Here is a 17,844-nt window from a genome sequence, read left to right as displayed (position 1 = left end):
AGAACAGTTTGGTGGTGTCAGTGGGTTGCTGACTTGATGCAGTTATTGCTAACAAATATTAAGTGTTATTTATATTAATTAATTGTTCTGATGTTTTTGCTCATATTTTGCTAAAATTGTGGGGTCTGCCACCCAGTGGGCCATTTGTGTTGTACCTCTAGTGTAAGGAAATTCTGATCTATTGTCTTGTTTTCTTATCTTTTGACCTTAAACCTAAATGTCACTACATAGCCAAACAACAAATTTGGCCAGAACAATTAAAATATTGGAGCAGCGGTATCACAATACTCTTGGAGCGTACTATAAGTTAATTACCCATTGTATTAATCTGTTTGATTTCTGCAGGAAACCGAAGTGAACAAGCACACCATTCCAGGAGATGCATTGTTATTAGCTGCTGTACTAACCTATTTGGGTCCATTTTGTCCTGACATTCGCCTGGAATTACTAAAAAAGTGGCACAAAATGTGTCTTACAGGCATGATTACCATTAGTCCAGAAGATGTAAGAGCATCTTTGATTGATGAACCACAGTTTCTTTCTCCTGAGAATGACAACTTTGCAAACATTCCTGTGGCTATGGAGCTTCACAGGGCTCTGTCACAAGCTCTTGGGAGGGATCAACATCTCATTCAAGTGGTGTCTCCCAGTCATGTCTTAAAACTGTTGCTGTGGGGACATAAACTTCTGTGGGCTCACAAATGGGGTTTGCTTACAGACACACAACAACATAAAGAGCGCTCCCTTACAGGACTGGCAGGTGAGTAGCTCTTTTTATGTATTCACTTTAATATTGTTACATATTAAGTTGTGATTTTATTTTTTAGAATATTCAAACCAGTTCCCAGTAAATGCTCAAGGATCACAACAAGATGAAGAGTTTGAGCTCATAGTCTCTGCAGATGACCCAGAATTTATTCACAAAATCAGTCATGGTGCAAAGAAAGGTTGGCAATTTATTTCAGTCTATTTAGTATAGTTTAATTTAGCACAATTTTCCCCCAAAATATGGTAAAACTGAAAATATTACTGCACTTAAACAGGTTTGAAAGTTTTGGTTACTGAAATTGAGCTTGCTGTGCCAAGGGAAGACTTCCTTCGTATCTTAGATCGGCCAGGTGGAAATCACATATTTGATGCATTCCATCCAGTCACAGCACTTCACCCGGAATTTTGTCTGTTACTTAGCACCTCTCTTCCAGCAAAAGTTCTGTTGGATGGTAGGATTTTAAATTAATTGATTGTAACAAAAATGAATTATATTTGTTTCCATTGAAACAGTGGTTATGTAATTATGTCATTAACTTCCATTTCCATTGTCTGTCTTTTTTGTTAGAGATTCACCCCTTAATATTGGCAAAAGTGAAAGTTATAGACCTATCTCTAAGCACATCAGAAGTACAGCATATTATTTTAAGTGACTTAATGCATTCTAAGTGTTCAGAACTTTGGTTGAAGCATTGCCAGTTGCAGCGAGATAAAAAAGTGCTTCAGGATAAACTTCATGCAGAAGAGGTAAAGAAAAAAACAATAATATTTAAAAAAAAGTTTAATAAAAAAATTTTTTATTTTATTTACATTTTCATTTCAATAAAGGTTTTTACATTTAAATGTCAAATGTAGAATTCCACTTATACTGTGCCTGTACAATATTTAAGGTGTCTTTGGTAGATTATATCCTGCAGTCTTCCACCCCACTACTGCAAGATCCTGAATTCCTTCCATATGTGCAACGGAGTAAGAAATCCTCACTGAGACTTCAAGCACAGATTGAAGAGCTGTCCAATGAAATGGATGGTTGCAAAGCAGTAATGAATGACTTTCAATGCATAACAGCACTGGCAACAGCTCTTTATAAGGCACTCCAGGATGTTGGACGCCTATATCCCTTTTACTTTTTTCCCCTCTGCAACTTCTTGATTGCTTTGCGGGATTCTCTAGCCCCTAAAGGTTGGCTAGATGTTCCATGCAGTGCAGAGATGGGGAAGGGTGTTGTCATATCAGACATTTCACACAGGATAGTGTCCCACGTATTTGCTCACTATGGACCATATTTGTTCCAGAACCATGCAGAATTACTGAGGTTGTTTTTTTCTGTTGCATTCTTCATGCACACAGAGGGCTGCTCTGAGATCGAATGTGCAGTCTTTCTCAGAGGATTCAGTGACATCGAATCAGCAAAATATTCTCCATCAGCTAAACATTCTGCTACTTTGCTTCCAAGCTGGATACCAACCCATACAAAAGCTGTTTTAGGTCTCCTAGAGAAAATCTCACCCTTCCATGGCTTGATCTCCTCTTTGAAGAATTCATCCAGGCAATGGCAGGAGTATTTTCAATTTCCTTCAGCCACCGTGGTTGGACCAGTTCCATGCCAGTCATACTCTCAATTTACAACATTGCAGCGTGCTATTCTTTGGAAGACATTCTGCCCACAATGGCTTGCAGCAGTGGTGGATGATCTCTCTGCATGTCAGCAAGGACAGAATATACAATCAGCTGTAGCAGGATGTTCTCCTACCAGTTCTCCAGAGGCACTCTCAAACCTTTTGTCCAGAAACAAAAGTCCTGTAATTGTAACTATGTCAAATCAAATAAAAAATGGGCCAGGAAGTATCCATCCTCTGCACTGGATAAAACACTCTGCGGAGATAAAGATGGTAAAAAAATGTATAATTCATTATAATAAAAGGAAGGGGAAAGATAACAGAAAGAAAATTACCTTGATTTTACAGTGACTAAAATAGGTAGAATAGGTTTTCACTTAAAGTTTCAAGTGAAATAGTCTGAAAAGTTATGTCAGTGTATACAGGTAACAAAATGAGCAAAAAAATTTAAATGAGTACATTTATGACTCCATTATAAAGTATATTATGAACTTCACAAAGTTTCATGTACAGTAAAAGCTCCCATTTGTCCATTTTTGTAAGAACAAAAAAAAAGAACACTTTAAGACCTTTAATCATCGTTGGAATTTTAAAATGGTCTGTGCAGCCATCTCGTGCAGTATGAGGTATTTTGCAGGACTAAGTTGACCATAGGTTGGATTCATAATTCCTGATGATGTTACCATTTTAAAGGTAGCTCTATTCTTCTAACATTATTCAGCATTGTTTTGATGAATGCCCCAATTAATTCAATTGACGTACATAGCCTTCTGGCAGATTTAAACATTGTTCTTGTTTGTGGTAAGTGCTTTAGCACAGACTGTAAAATAGATATCCACAGCAATGGCACATACCAATCCATGTATGATAGGCATGATAGGGATATCATGCCTATGATATTAAGATATTGTTGCAAGTTTCTGTTATTTTGTCCACTACCTTATCTTTGCCTTGTCTGGACTTATAAAGTGCATTTAACCTTCTGAATTGCATGGAAACTTCTTTATGTTTTAAGAAGATGTTATGATTTATAACATTGCCATGATTCTCAATAGGTGAAGGTGGTTGTACTTACATTTGGGTCTAAATTCCAAAGAGATGATCTTCTCTCATCACTTAATACAGCTGTTCAGACTGGTTGTTGGCTGGTTTTGGATAACTGTCATCTGCTTGATCATTGGGACCCCAGAGTCATTACTCAGCTAAGACAGTTAATATCCTGCACAGGAAAAGGTAAATGCAATTCTCTTTACTCAGTCTTCAGCTACGGCTTAATTCTCACTACTATTTAATTTGGCTAATGGACTACAGCGATTATTTTATAGCATTCTTTTGATTCTTTTTGTATTTCAGTCTCATGAATCTTACAATGTTCAATCAATTGTACATAAACAGTGAGCGCAGTATTAGTTGTTGTTTCCACAACAATTTACATTTTGGCTTGAAGTAAAAGGAAGCATTCAATGATTCAATGTTTTTTGTCATTGGCACAACAAAATACATGACTATGTAATTTAAACTAAAAATAACACTCCAATACAAATGACAACAAATAGACAATAAATACAGCTGAAGTACAAACAATATGCATCAAAAAAGACACCAGCTGTGTGTGTGTGTGTGTGTGTGTGTGTGTGTGTGTGTGTGTGTGTGTGTGTGTGTGTGTGTGTGTGTATATATACACATACACAGTGCCCTCCACAATTATTGACACCCCAGTTTAAGATGTGTTAAAAGTGGTCAATTAAATTTCTTTTTTTTTTTGCAGAAGCATAATCTCTAACAGAAAAGTTGTGAAAAATATAACATTTAACACAAGTTAATAAGAATTTTAAAAAGTCCATGACTTATATATTTTTATATATAATATATATTTTTTAATTAATAATAAAAATTATTAATATTAATTAATTAATCGATCAAAAAATTTTAATTAATTTATTAAAATGGTTTTATTAATTATTAATAAAATCACCTGTTCCACAATTATTGGCACCCCTAACAATTCCTCTGAAAAATTTAATTGATTTTTTTTTTCTGTAGTTGCTAAAGTTGTTCAGGATATCTAGGAACTTTTAATTAGTAAGTCATGACTTCCTGTTTCCCTGGGGTATAAAAATGACATGACACAGAGGCCTAATTCTCTTACCCATTTGTCAACATGGCAAAGACAAGAGAACACACGATTCAATTAAGGCAGATGTGTGTCGATCTTCATATGTCAGGCAATGGCTACAAGAAAATAGCCACTCGCCTTAACTTGCCCTTATCTACAGTTAGAGGAATCATTAAGAAGTTTAAAACAACTGGAACAGTGACAAACAAGGCTGGAAGAGGTCCCAAGTTTATCTTGCCACAATGCACAGTGAGGAGGATGGTAAGAGAAGTAAGCTCACTGTCACAGAATTGCATCAAAGAGTGGTGTCTTGGGGTCACAAAGTCCATAACAACCATCAGACGCTCTCTACATGCCAACAAGCTGTTTGGGAGGCATGCAAGGAAAAAGCCTTTTCTCAGTAACACTCACAAACGCAAACGTCTGGAGTTTGCTAAGCGGTACTGGGACTTCAACTGGGATTGTGTGCTTTGGTCAGATAAGACTAAGATTGAGCTTTTTGGCAGCAAACACGCGTAAAACTGTACATGTACCTTGCACAATGACAAAGTTGAATCTTATCTAATCTAAAACATATATACATTATATATATATATATATATATATATATATATATATATATATATATATATATATATTTTTTTTTTTTTTTTTATTTGTTTGTTTATAAAAGTAGCCCTAATGTTTAATCCCTGATAAATAAAAACATTGATCTGTTGGGTGTACTTTCTTTTTCTTATGAATGTAGCTAGCATGTAAGTGAGGTACATCATTGCAGATATATGATATATATATAAAAAAAATTCATCCGAATTAAATTTGTTTTTCCTTCCTTTCTGCTTATTAAATACTTGTGTTCAGCATTAATTCTACTTAACCTGCCATATTACGGGTTAGATTCAGCACATAAACTATTCCTGGTACTTGGACTGGGTTTTGTTGGAACAGAAGATGATTAAGAATCTGAGAAAAACATTCATGAAAATAATTAGCCAGAAATAAAAGCTGAAACAAAATCAGTGTGGTGCTAACAGTAAATTACACCAGAGTCTCAAAACTTATGTTTTACTATTTTTCTTTTGTAAACCTGAGGGCACTGGAAGAATAAGGAGGCAGATGCAGGGCTTAATCCAATTGGAGAAGGTGCAGGAAATCAAGTACATCCTCAATTTCGACTGTGGCTTATAACAAAAGGCAGTGCTCCACTTTCTATTCCAGGTTTGTTAAATTTGATTATTTTCCACAGAATACATTTTGTTCTCTGCAGTATGTTATGATTATACCATTTAAGAACTCACAGATTACAATCCAATAGACAATTGACAACTAAGACATGAAATACAACTGAGTGGCAACAATTTAGGGAAGAACCACAAATAGGTGTTATGATCAAGCGTCCTTAAAATTATGGCCATATCATGTGTGTTTGGGAGCATGTGTGTAATAATTTGTCCCTGTATTATTAACCTTTATAGCATCATACACTCTTATCCAGAACAACTGTATTAAAATAATTTTCTTATCAATGAGATTTCAATGAGATCAGTCAACCCTAATAGTTTAATTGTTGAGCTATTGATAGCCTTCAAATCTCCACTATTGTGCGCAGGTATGCAAAATGATCTAATTGAGAGATTTGGGTTTTTGATTTGCAAAACATTATCAGTTAGTGTGTGCAGACTGATGATCAGATTTAATTACTTACACATAAAGGGGCTCTAAATAAAAGGAAAAGTGTGGACAGGTAAATAAATAAATCAACATATTTAAGCAGATTGTGTCAATTGTGTTATTTGTTTACTAAACTGAATATACAGCCCACTTCATTTTGGGCTAAGTTCAAATGAAATGAGAATATACCATAAATACCTAGATCCAGATGTAAGATTTTAATCAAACTACCAATGGCAGAAAGTGACCAAATATTGTTGTTCTGTTTATAAATTGACTTCCACTGCAGCTTTTATTAGGATGTCTGCCATGCATTTGGTGTTTGACTCTCAGTGGGACCTGAAGGATGAGCTGTGCTCCTCATTTAGACAAGTTACCTCCACAGTTCATCCTGCTATGAATATGGTGGATCCTATTCTTCAAGCTGCTGTCCTTCATTCTGTTTTAATGCAAAGACAAAAAGTAAAGCATCTGGGACATGGGAGCATATATAAATGGTGAAGTTCATAAATACTACAAAAATGGAAATAAATGATTCACAAAAAATAGGGTTAGTGAAAGTTAAGTTCTGTTCCTTTCCCCAGGTCATATGAAGACCTTCTTGCTCTGACTGAAGCTCATGCCCGCCTTGCCAAACTGTGCCATGACCCCATTGGAGCACTGGAATATGTTGCTGGTATTACTGCTTTCACTTCAACTTATTAAAATTGCAATTTAATAAGGTTTCTTCCAACAATTGGTCAACAAATTCTTATGTAAATATACAATGTATATAAAGGTGGATGTAAAGCAGAAGCAGGCTGCCATGGGGAAAATGTGAAGTAGCACATTCTATCTTCTAACTTAATATCATGTTGTCTATGAGAGACCAGATCTTTATACCAGAAATAATCAGATATAGGAAATATAGAAATAAAGTGAAAGGTGATGTGCACTATTTTCTGTTAAGCAAGCAGTCCTCTATTTAAGCCATCAGTTTGTAATATATAAACACTTTGAAATTTGATTTTGTTGAACTGCTGTAATATTGATTGAATGGAAAAAAAAATTGAGGCTTTTTATCTGTAGGAGGCGTTTTTCGCTTCCCTGTGTCCATTACATAGAAGGGTCACTAAAAAATCTACACAAAATTATTCTGACTGATTGCCTTTATCCTGTGCTGAAACATCTTGATGGGAGTGATCTCTTCCAGGATGAGAATATTACTATCCACAGATCACGAGGGATCACTGAGCATTTAGATGACTATGAAAATGATGTAAAATCGTAAAGTATGGCATATTTAAACTTTTGGTCACCACATTTTGGAAGTCACATTGGTAATTCCATGGCAGCAGAAACTGGATAATAGACAACTCTATTTTAACTGCATGATCAAAATCTACACTTGAAAACATGATGAAAACATTATCTCAAACCAGCTGAATAACTATGGGAGATTTTAGCCTGCCATGTTAGATAACAAAACATTACAACATCCTTTGAAAACAAAATGGTGCTTCATCCATCTAGTACAGTTACAGAGACTTGTAGAATTGATGCCATGGCACAAGAACGCTGTTCTGGCGGTTGTGGGCCTAAAATATTAAGCACTTCAGGTATTCCTTTCATTTGCTACTCATCTGTATAAATATCCTACCCTGGTTTACAGTGCTAATTTGTCTACAGCGTACTTGATATATGGCGGTCACGTGTCAGACTCAGCTGATTTGGAGGCTGTGAAATCAGTGTGTAGAGTTTGTCTACAACCCCCACCATCTACTTTGGGTAGTGGCCCACACATTCTTTCAGAAATGATCAGCATGAAAGGACATTTTGGTATGTAATTACATTTAAACATCCTGCAGAAATAGAAACAACAATTTAATTTAGGAAAAAAACCTTGACTTACTTTCTCATTCTTTAATTTCAGATGAGGACATTCTGAAAGCTGTACAGCACTGCATTGAAACCACAGTAAACAACAATGATACCCTGCTTCTAGGATTCAGTGCAGAAATGAAAAATGATATAGTGAAAGTAAGAAGTCACACACTTGGAGTCCTACTTCTTCAGTCTGATAGTTTTGCAGCTGCCAGACATTGTGATGGCATGTTCAAGCACTTTCAAGAGCTCAAAGACTACCAAAAGGCTCAAGAAAGACTACAGAAATTACAGACCCTTTTTGAGTGGACAAAGAAGAGCAGAGGTGTTGGTGAGGGAATAGTTTCGCAGGGCCCCATGCATGCTTTCCTCCAGACAGAGTGGGAGAATCTTTCAGAGACTGTCGCATCACTGTGTCAGGACATTTCTGCTTCTCCAAATATCCCATCCATTATTTCAGGGTTGGAGACTCGAGCAAACTTGCTTGAAATGTATCAGATGGAAGAATGCAGTGGTTCCCCTCCTGTCTACTGTTTATCTGCCTTTGCTAACCCTCGTGGCATTCTGGCTGCTTTGATCAGAGAGACTGTCTACATCAAACAATGTGATATTAGCCAAGTTACCTTGCATTTTCAGGTATATTACAAGATCTTAAAATTAGTATTAACCAAGACTAAAGCATTTTGAGCACTGGTTATAGCAATATGTGTTTTATCACGTTTTTTCACAATTACACACAAAAAACAGAATTTGGTTAATGTGATAAAGGATTAATGTAAATCTACATTATGGATAGACTTGTTACCTTTTATATTCACCATAAAGCTTGTCTACCTCTTCAGGTCCTAGATGATGCAGCATCTCCAGCATTTAAGCTCTCAAATGGGATCCGTCTTTCCGGCTTGGTGCTACATGGAGCATCATGGGATACGCAACTTGGGGCTCTGCAGGACACTTTGTCACCTAATCCTTGTGCTTTTCCTCTTCTCTGGGTCAGAGCTCAAGTAAGGAACTCCAACCTCAGCTACTCATCTCACAGTTCACCTTCTAATGCCTGCGCAATGCCTCTCTACAACTGTCCTCTATACCTGGACATGCAGAGTAAATATGGAGAATGGAAGCTCTCAGCGGACAACATTGTCACTTATGTTCCACTTATGACAAAAGTAGATCCAGTACTTTGCAAGATAAGACAAGTTAAATTAGTCAGTGCACTCCAAAAAAATGTATTTAGGTAATGATTATAATACTGAGATATATTAAAAAAACTCAACAACAACCTTTTTAAATCAAAAGATTTAATGATTTTTGTGAATGACATTTTAATATGAAATTTGAGTAGTTTAAAGTTAAATTTATATAATCACTTATTATATAACTAGTTATTATATATTTAGATAACTTTTACAGTAAATCCTTACAAATTATGAAGTAAATGAATTTATAAAACTCACTAATTCATGGGTAACGGTACACATACAGTTTGCAGTCTTGATTCTCCAAATTCTCAACTTGACAACAAGAAAAAAGGAACAATGCTCTTTAACATATATTAGCATAGTAGTACAATGTAGTATATTGTTACCCCTGCCTTTTGTTTTACGGTCCCTGCAGTGCAGTGGGAACCAATTCATCTACCGTTTCTTGTACAAACAAGGCTTGAGTTCAAGCTTTATTTTCTTTACATCTTTTGAAACACTGTGTGTCTTCAGAAACTCAAAGGAGTAGAAGTGGCTGTTGTCTGTGTCCTGGATAGAGAAAATAACAATAGAAATACAACACAAAGATTCAAATAAAGATGCATGTGTTTATTACAAGTGCATGAACTGAGTGATTTCAGATGTTTGTATACGCCAGCACTGACTGTAGATATACAAATGCTTAAAACACTTCATACATAGTAACAGTCACTAAGCTCATGGTCATTTCGCTTGTTCCATTAGCTACACACTACAGTTTGATGTTTTTTTTTTGTTTTTTGTTTTTTTACACATTAGCTTGTGCACTTTTATCATTAAGTGATTCAGTTTTAATTGTATATATTGCATTTGCCAGTTAACAAAATGTTAGGGTTTCTTTAAAGATATTTAAAATAAATTTGGATTTAGTTGCTATATAATTAAAACTAAATTAGATTAAATTATTAACCACAAAATGCGACCATTCCTACCCCCTGGATGTACTTAAAGCATTAAAGAAGACCATGTTGTCTGGTCCACTATTAACTAAACAATTAGCATTTTAAATGTAGATTTGTAAAAGCTCAACCTGCAGAATCTACAGAAAGAATCGCCATTAGGTAAGTAACTGTTTGGACATTCTATATATTTCATTGCTACTATTATGTACATGTTTTGAAATGTGTGCCTTTATCATCATCTTACCTTACTGACCACCTTAAAGCCCAGATGAGATAACTCTCCTATGAACTGGCGTATATTATCAAACCTGCTGGAAACCTCTGCAACTTTGAGGACGCCGCTACAACAAATTAAATAGGTTTAATCAATAAGCTTAATTTATACATGTGTCTTTGTTCTAAAAGAAATCAGGGAAAGCACTACAAAGGGCACAGAGGCCAGAGCACTTGATGACCTCACTCAAACCAAAACATTCTTACATTTCATCTTTTTTTGTATTTTATCTTTTGACAGAGGAATAAGAAATGTAATAAAGGTGTGCATCTTATCTCATTTTATTTTCTTTAGATTTGTAATTGTAACTGGATGATTCTAAATGATGTGCCAGTGTCAGAATTAATAACTACAGAAATGAAGGGCAGGGAAGTTTTCATTTTAAAAGGCATCAAAGCACAAATTACCCCATCACCAGAACTCTGTTTGCCTCTGCCAAAAAGTCTGCAAGGTTGGTCCCCATAAGTGAGAGACAAAAGACTGCAATGTCAACTGTGGAGTCACCAAGTGGCACCTGTACAGATACAAACCAAGAAACATAAGCACATGATCAGATCAATTAAACCATCCTCTGGAAGCCCATTAATTAGAATACCACAAAGAACAAAACACAATTAGGAAGTTATATAGGAATAACTTTCTGCATAGCCGGAGACCTTAAAATACACTTTACACCTTAAAATACACTTATGACATTTGTAGCTCTAAATGGCTTGATCATTGATTGGTCAAAACAATACATCCCATTATTTTCATTGTTATAAGTTATAACTAAAATTTGGGACTGCAAAGCACCATATACAATGATCAGCCATCATATTAAAACCTCCTGCCTAATATTGTGTTGGTCCCACTTGTGCTGCCAAAATAGCCCTCCTTCTCCGAAAGACCTCAGAAGGTGTGTTGTGGTATCTGGTACAAAGTTGCTAGAACCTTTAAGTCCAGCAAGTTTTGAGCTGGGGACCACATGGAACAAACTTGTTTGTCCAGGACCTCCCATGAATTGAGATCTGAGGAATTTGGAGGCCAAGTCAACACAACACCTTGACACCAACAACATCTTCCAAAAATTTCAGAACACTTTTTGCAGTGTTTCCCCTGCTTAAAAAAAAGTCACTGCTATTCGGAAATACTGTTGCCATGAGTGGAAGTACATGGTCTGCAGCAATGTTTAGGTAGGTGGTACATCGACATGAATGCCAGGAATCAAGGTTTCTCAGCAGAACATTGCCCAGAGCATCACACTGCACATTGTAGGTGACACTGTTCTATCATAACCTTAAGCTTGAATTTTTTCAGCAATTTGTGCTACAGTAGTTACTCTATTGGATTGTACCAGATAAACTGTACAAGTTTTATTTCTCAATGCATATCAATATTTAAAAACCAATGACCCTGTTGTTGGTTCGCTGTTTGTCCTTCTTTGCCCAAGTTTTTGTAGATACTTAACAATGCAGACATGGAACACCCCACAGACCTGATGTGTTAGAGGTGCTTTGACCTTGTCATCTAGACATCAAGAACTTGATCTGTTAGTTATTTTAATTTTATGGCTGATCAGAGATTTTGGACTAGCACAATAAAGGGCTCACAAATAACAATGATGTGCCTAATAAAAGTAAAAAAAACAAAAAAACTCTTATCTCTGGGCCTACAGGCTACAGTGTTACAACAAGAGACCTGATCACCTGCCTTGATTTTCTTGAGTTCTGTGCAGAGTAAATGTGGTTTATTCTCTTTCAGATTTACTGATTCACCGATTCATATTCAAAAATATTTTTATTTCAATACATGATTAATTTACTCATCAGTGACTTAAAAAAACAAGACAATTTCACAAATCTTACCATGGATGATTTCTTATACAAGTTTTTATACTTAAAAGCTACTGGGAAATCGAGGTAACCACATTCACTGCATTTATTTACAATATGCAAAAATTCAATCTTAATCTAATGCTTCATCATATCACAAGAACCTTGTCATGTGACTAGAATGACACACTACATGAATCATAAGTGTTTTCATGTCAGGATAATACTGTATGTATTGTTAAACAAATGTCAATTATTAAACTTTAACTACTTAATTTACGTTACTAGTGAATGCATCAATCAAATAGCCAATGCAACCCCTAATCTCTAGTAAGGGTTTTAGAAAGTGGTGGTAAATCCATAGCTTTATGTTTTTGAACAAATTCTATACGCATGTCACTGACATAACGCTAATATAATGACATGGATGATAGTGACAGATGAAATTCAGCCTGATATGTGATATAATAATGTCTGCTTTAAAAACTTACATTGGCCATATCACAGACAGTGACAAGGTCACAAACAGGAGCCAAATCAAAGCAATGCACTTTGTTCTTCACACTCTGTGCAATCTTGCATTCTCCACATCCAAAGTCTGCTATTACCAAAGAAGATGATCTGAAAATTAAACAAAAAACCCACCAATAGAAGATAGTTAACCACTTTGTCCGAAGGCACAAGAGTCAAGTTTAACACAACATTCTGCTCATTATTTAAAAGTGTACAATTCTTTTTGCAAATTTATTGAAACTATTGAGTTTTTTCTCAACACAACTAGACAACAGACCCCGCCTGTTTCATAGACCCCAGAGAACCACTGACTTTAAAATGAAGCAACCTCTCTCACCTTTGCCGAATATAGGAAATGATGGAATCCACTGGGTTTGCAGGCCAGTGTTTCACTTGTTCAGTATAGCCTCTATGGTAAATCCTGATGGCATCAGGATCCTGCATAAACATACGTTTAGCCTCACCACTTGTTGATGTGTAAAGCTGCTCATTTATGTAGCGGAACCGGGCTGACTCTAACCGCTTCTCCATCCGGGACCTTAAAGCACTGGAGCGGTCCATTTGACCTTCGCTGTCTTTTTCCAAATGTTCTTTCTCCAAAGGTTCTTTTTTCTGTTCAAGATTTGCTTCACTTGCTTTCTTATCACTTTCAGTGGCATTAATGTTTAACAAGCTACGCAATTTCTTAGCCTGGAGCCAAGACTTTTTATCCACTTTGACAGGACTTTGTTTTTCAAACTTATTATGCTCATCTGTCTTTAACCCATCACTGACTGTTTTTATAGGTGTTAATCGATGTGCGACTTTGTTTACTTTTTTAGTAGTAACCTGGGCTTTTTTATATGCTTTTTTATTCAAAGCTACGTTATCGTTATTTTCCACTGATGCCATTCTCCAAAGTGACGAATCATCATCCTGCATTTTCTCCGCTGTTGTGCACACCTGTGTCTGCGTCACATTTTCCTCCAATTTAAGATCTGCATGTGCAGCTGAATTGAGAAGGAATTTATTCTTGCACCGTCTCTTGCTCTTCATTTTATTCTTCCACTGTTGCCGGCTCATTCTTTTATCAGCAGAATCTTCTACTGCTTTGTAAAACTTTTTAGAATCTGAAAAACACAATTGCAAAACAGATCATTGTAATTAAAAGCAAACAAGGCAAAATTGACTGATAATAGAATATAAATGTCTAATCTGATTGGATTCTACTTCTTTCACTGGTGGCTGTGTCCAATTTAGGCTTCACTTGTCGCTTCTTCACAGGTTTTTGCAGTATGTCTGTTTCCCTCCTCACATCTTCACTTCTTGTATCAGAAATTTTCTTCTGTTTTTTGCACCTTTTCTTCTTTTTCTTTAAAAGGTGTATTGGAGCTTCTTCATTTTCATCAAAACTACCAACAGAAGGTTTTGTATACTCCCAGTCTGGGGCTGAGCCTAAGGTCTGAAGAGTTCGCTTAAGGCATTGCTTGCTGATGGTCTTGTGCTATTTAGGGAGGAATTAAGACAATAATTATAGATATGTTTATGAAGCAACAGTAATATTAAAAACACACCACAGTCAAACCAAAGCACAACATATCAAAAAGTGCTTTATAGGATGACGTGGTATTATGGACAAAGTGCTTCAGCTACAAGGTTTTGCTGCACAATAAACATATTAATAAAAACACGTTTAACATGATATAAATAAAAAACACTACCTTCTCCAAAAGAGGCTCGGTGTTAACTACAGTGAGGCCCTGTGCATTAAAGGGCAAGTTATCAGTCCAGTCCTCCTCTGCAAACATGTTAGTAAAAACACCAGCACCCTGGACACAAACACAGAAACTCAACAATAATCCAACACTGCACTTTTATAGCAAACACAACAATAATCCAACACTGCACTTTTATAGCAAACACAACAATAATCCTACACTGCACATATATAGCAAACACAACAATAATCCTACACTGCACTTTTATAGCAAACACAACAATAATCCTACACTGCACTTTTATAGCAAACACAACAATAATCCTACACTGCACATATATAGCAAACACAACAATAATCCTACACTGCACTTTTATAGCAAACACAACAATAATCCTACACTGCACATATATAGCAAACTCAACAATAATCCTACACTGCACTTTTATAGCAAACACAACAATAATCCTACACTGCACATATATAGCAAACACAACAATAATCCTACACTGCACTTTTATAGCAAACACAACAATAATCCTACACTGCACTTTTATAGCAAACTCAACAATAATCCAACACTGCACTTTTATAGCAAACACAACAATAATCCTACACTGCACATATATAGCAAACACAACAATAATCCTACACTGCACTTTTATAGCAAACACAACAATAATCCTACACTGCACATATATAGCAAACACAACAATAATCCAACACTGCACTTTTATAGCAAACACAACAATAATCCTACACTGCACATATATAGCAAACACAACAATAATCCAACACTGCACTTTTATAGCAAACACAACAATAATCCTACACTGCACATATATAGCAAACACAACAATAATCCTACACTGCACATATATAGCAAACACAACAATAATCCTACACTGCACTTTTATAGCAAACACAACAATAATCCTACACTGCACATATATAGCAAACACAACAATAATCCTACACTGCACTTTTATAGCAAACACAACAATAATCCTACACTGCACATATATAGCAAACACAACAATAATCCTACACTGCACTTTTATAGCAAACACAACAATAATCCTACACTGCACATATATAGCAAACACAACAATAATCCTACACTGCACTTTTATAGCAAACACAACAATAATCCTACACTGCACTTTTATAGCAAACTCAACAATAATCCAACACTGCACTTTTATAGCAAACACAACAATAATCCTACACTGCACATATATAGCAAACACAACAATAATCCTACACTGCACTTTTATAGCAAACACAACAATAATCCTACACTGCACATATATAGCAAACACAACAATAATCCAACACTGCACTTTTATAGCAAACACAACAATAATCCTACACTGCACATATATAGCAAACACAACAATAATCCTACACTGCACATATATAGCAAACACAACAATAATCCTACACTGCACATATATAGCAAACACAACAATAATCCTACACTGCACTTTTATAGCAAACACAACAATAATCCTACACTGCACATATATAGCAAACACAACAATAATCCAACACTGCACTTTTATAGCAAACACAACAATAATCCTACACTGCACATATATAGCAAACACAACAATAATCCTACACTGCACATATATAGCAAACACAACAATAATCCTACACTGCACTTTTATAGCAAACACAACAATAATCCTACACTGCACTTTTATAGCAAACTCAACAATAATCCAACACTGCACTTTTATAGCAAACACAACAATAATCCTACACTGCACATATATAGCAAACACAACAATAATCCAACACTGCACATATATAGCAAACACAACAATAATCCAACACTGCACATATATAGCAAACACAACAATCCTACACTGCACATATATAGCAAACACCACAATAATCCTACACTGCACATATATAGCAAACACAACAGTAATCCAACACTGCACATATATAGCAAACACAACAATAATCCAACACTGCACTTTTATAGCAAACACAACAATAATCCAACACTGCACTTTTATAGCAAACACAACAATAATCCTACACTGCACTTTTATAGCAAACACAACAATAATCCTACACTGCACATATATAGCAAACACAACAATAATCCTACACTGCACATATATAGCAAACACAACAATAATCCTACACTGCACATATATAGCAAACACAACAATAATCCTACACTGCACATATATAGCAAACACAACAATAATCCTACACTGCACATATATAGCAAACACAACAATAATCCTACACTGCACATATATAGCAAACACAACAATAATCCTACACTGCACATATATAGCAAACACAACAATAATCCTACACTGCACATATATAGCAAACACAACAATAATCCTACACTGCACATATATAGCAAACACAACAATAATCCTACACTGCACATATATAGCAAACACAACAATAATCCTACACTGCACATATATAGCAAACACAACAATAATCCTACACTGCACATATATAGCAAACACAACAATAATCCTACACTGCACATATATAGCAAACACAACAATAATCCTACACTGCACTTTTATAGCAAACAACAATAATCCTACACTGCACTTTTATAGCAAACACAACAATAATCCTACACTGCACTTTTATAGCAAACACAACAATAATCCTACACTGCACATATATAGCAAACACAACAATAATCCTACACTGCACTTTTATAGCAAACACAACAATAATCCTACACTGCACTTTTATAGCAAACACAACAATAATCCTACACTGCACATATATAGCAAACACAACAATAATCCTACACTGCACATATATAGCAAACACAACAATAATCCTACACTGCACTTTTATAGCAAACACAACAATAATCCTACACTGCACATATATAGCAAACACAACAATAATCCTACACTGCACATATATAGCAAACACAACAATAATCCTACACTGCACTTTTATAGCAAACACAACAATAATCCTACACTGCACTTTTATAGCAAACACCACAATAATCCTACACTGCACTTATACGGTATAGCAAGCTAACACACATAATGATAATGCTACAGTTAGAGACCTAATCAATTAAATCTAATTACTCGCAGTAAATAATCCCGGATATAATCAGAGCTGCCGTTTAAACAGAATTGTTCTTGTTATGATTTCACCAAAAATAGCAAGTATAACAACAGCCGCTAAGGCTCAAACATTCAACCTTCTTTCACGGAGACAACACGTGGAGACTGTTTACATCCGGGTTAGGGGTTACTTTCTTCTGGCCAAGTGCACTGTAACATTTAGCGCACTAGTGTCCTTCTGTGGTTACCCGATTCGTACCCTGCCCGATTTGGTCCACGCGTGCGCC

General features: G+C 35.7%; 2 protein-coding genes across 5 annotated transcripts in view; one reads left to right on the top strand and one right to left on the bottom strand.

Annotated features, from left to right (window-relative positions):
* The window catches only part of LOC113637848 (dynein heavy chain domain-containing protein 1), a 33,847-nt gene extending 24,530 nt beyond the window's left edge, over positions 1-9,317 (top strand). For 2 of the 3 annotated variants that reach the window (XM_047820643.1, XM_047820642.1), the window contains exons 32-43: positions 346-760; positions 828-947; positions 1,044-1,220; positions 1,337-1,515; positions 1,659-2,660; positions 3,443-3,620; positions 5,596-5,721; positions 6,464-6,671; positions 6,759-6,850; positions 7,843-7,992; positions 8,087-8,673; positions 8,880-9,317. In XM_047820643.1, the coding sequence (XP_047676599.1) occupies positions 346-760; positions 828-947; positions 1,044-1,220; positions 1,337-1,515; positions 1,659-2,660; positions 3,443-3,620; positions 5,596-5,721; positions 6,464-6,671; positions 6,759-6,850; positions 7,843-7,992; positions 8,087-8,673; positions 8,880-9,275 (3,630 nt within the window). In that variant the 3' untranslated portion in view covers positions 9,276-9,317. Of the gene's footprint in view, positions 1-345; positions 761-827; positions 948-1,043; positions 1,221-1,336; positions 1,516-1,658; positions 2,661-3,442; positions 3,621-5,595; positions 5,722-6,463; positions 6,672-6,758; positions 6,851-7,842; positions 7,993-8,086; positions 8,674-8,879 lie in introns of those variants that run through there. The other variant, XR_007144369.1, reaches the window with a different exon arrangement.
* A 1-nt stretch (position 9,318) lies between these two features.
* Positions 9,319-17,844, bottom strand: rrp8 (ribosomal RNA processing 8). 2 transcript variants are annotated; one of them, XM_027138753.2, is made up of 8 exons: positions 17,695-17,844; positions 14,479-14,586; positions 13,988-14,261; positions 13,116-13,887; positions 12,757-12,886; positions 10,859-10,965; positions 10,422-10,518; positions 9,319-9,785 (listed from the first exon to the last, which is right to left on the bottom strand). In XM_027138753.2, exons 2-8 carry the CDS (start codon positions 14,563-14,565, stop codon positions 9,672-9,674), a joined length of 1,581 nt encoding a protein of 526 aa, XP_026994554.1. In that variant the 5' UTR covers positions 14,566-14,586; positions 17,695-17,844; the 3' UTR covers positions 9,319-9,671. The 2 variants fall into 2 exon arrangements, with proteins under 2 accessions (XP_026994554.1, XP_026994555.1); XM_027138754.2 differs by having other exon boundaries at positions 17,579-17,729.

This window comes from Tachysurus fulvidraco, chromosome 11, assembly GCF_022655615.1.
Source record: "Tachysurus fulvidraco isolate hzauxx_2018 chromosome 11, HZAU_PFXX_2.0, whole genome shotgun sequence".
Classification (NCBI taxonomy): Eukaryota; Metazoa; Chordata; class Actinopteri; order Siluriformes; family Bagridae; genus Tachysurus; species Tachysurus fulvidraco.
Note: the sequence above shows the minus strand (reverse complement) of the source record. Positions and strands in the feature narration are given on the sequence as shown.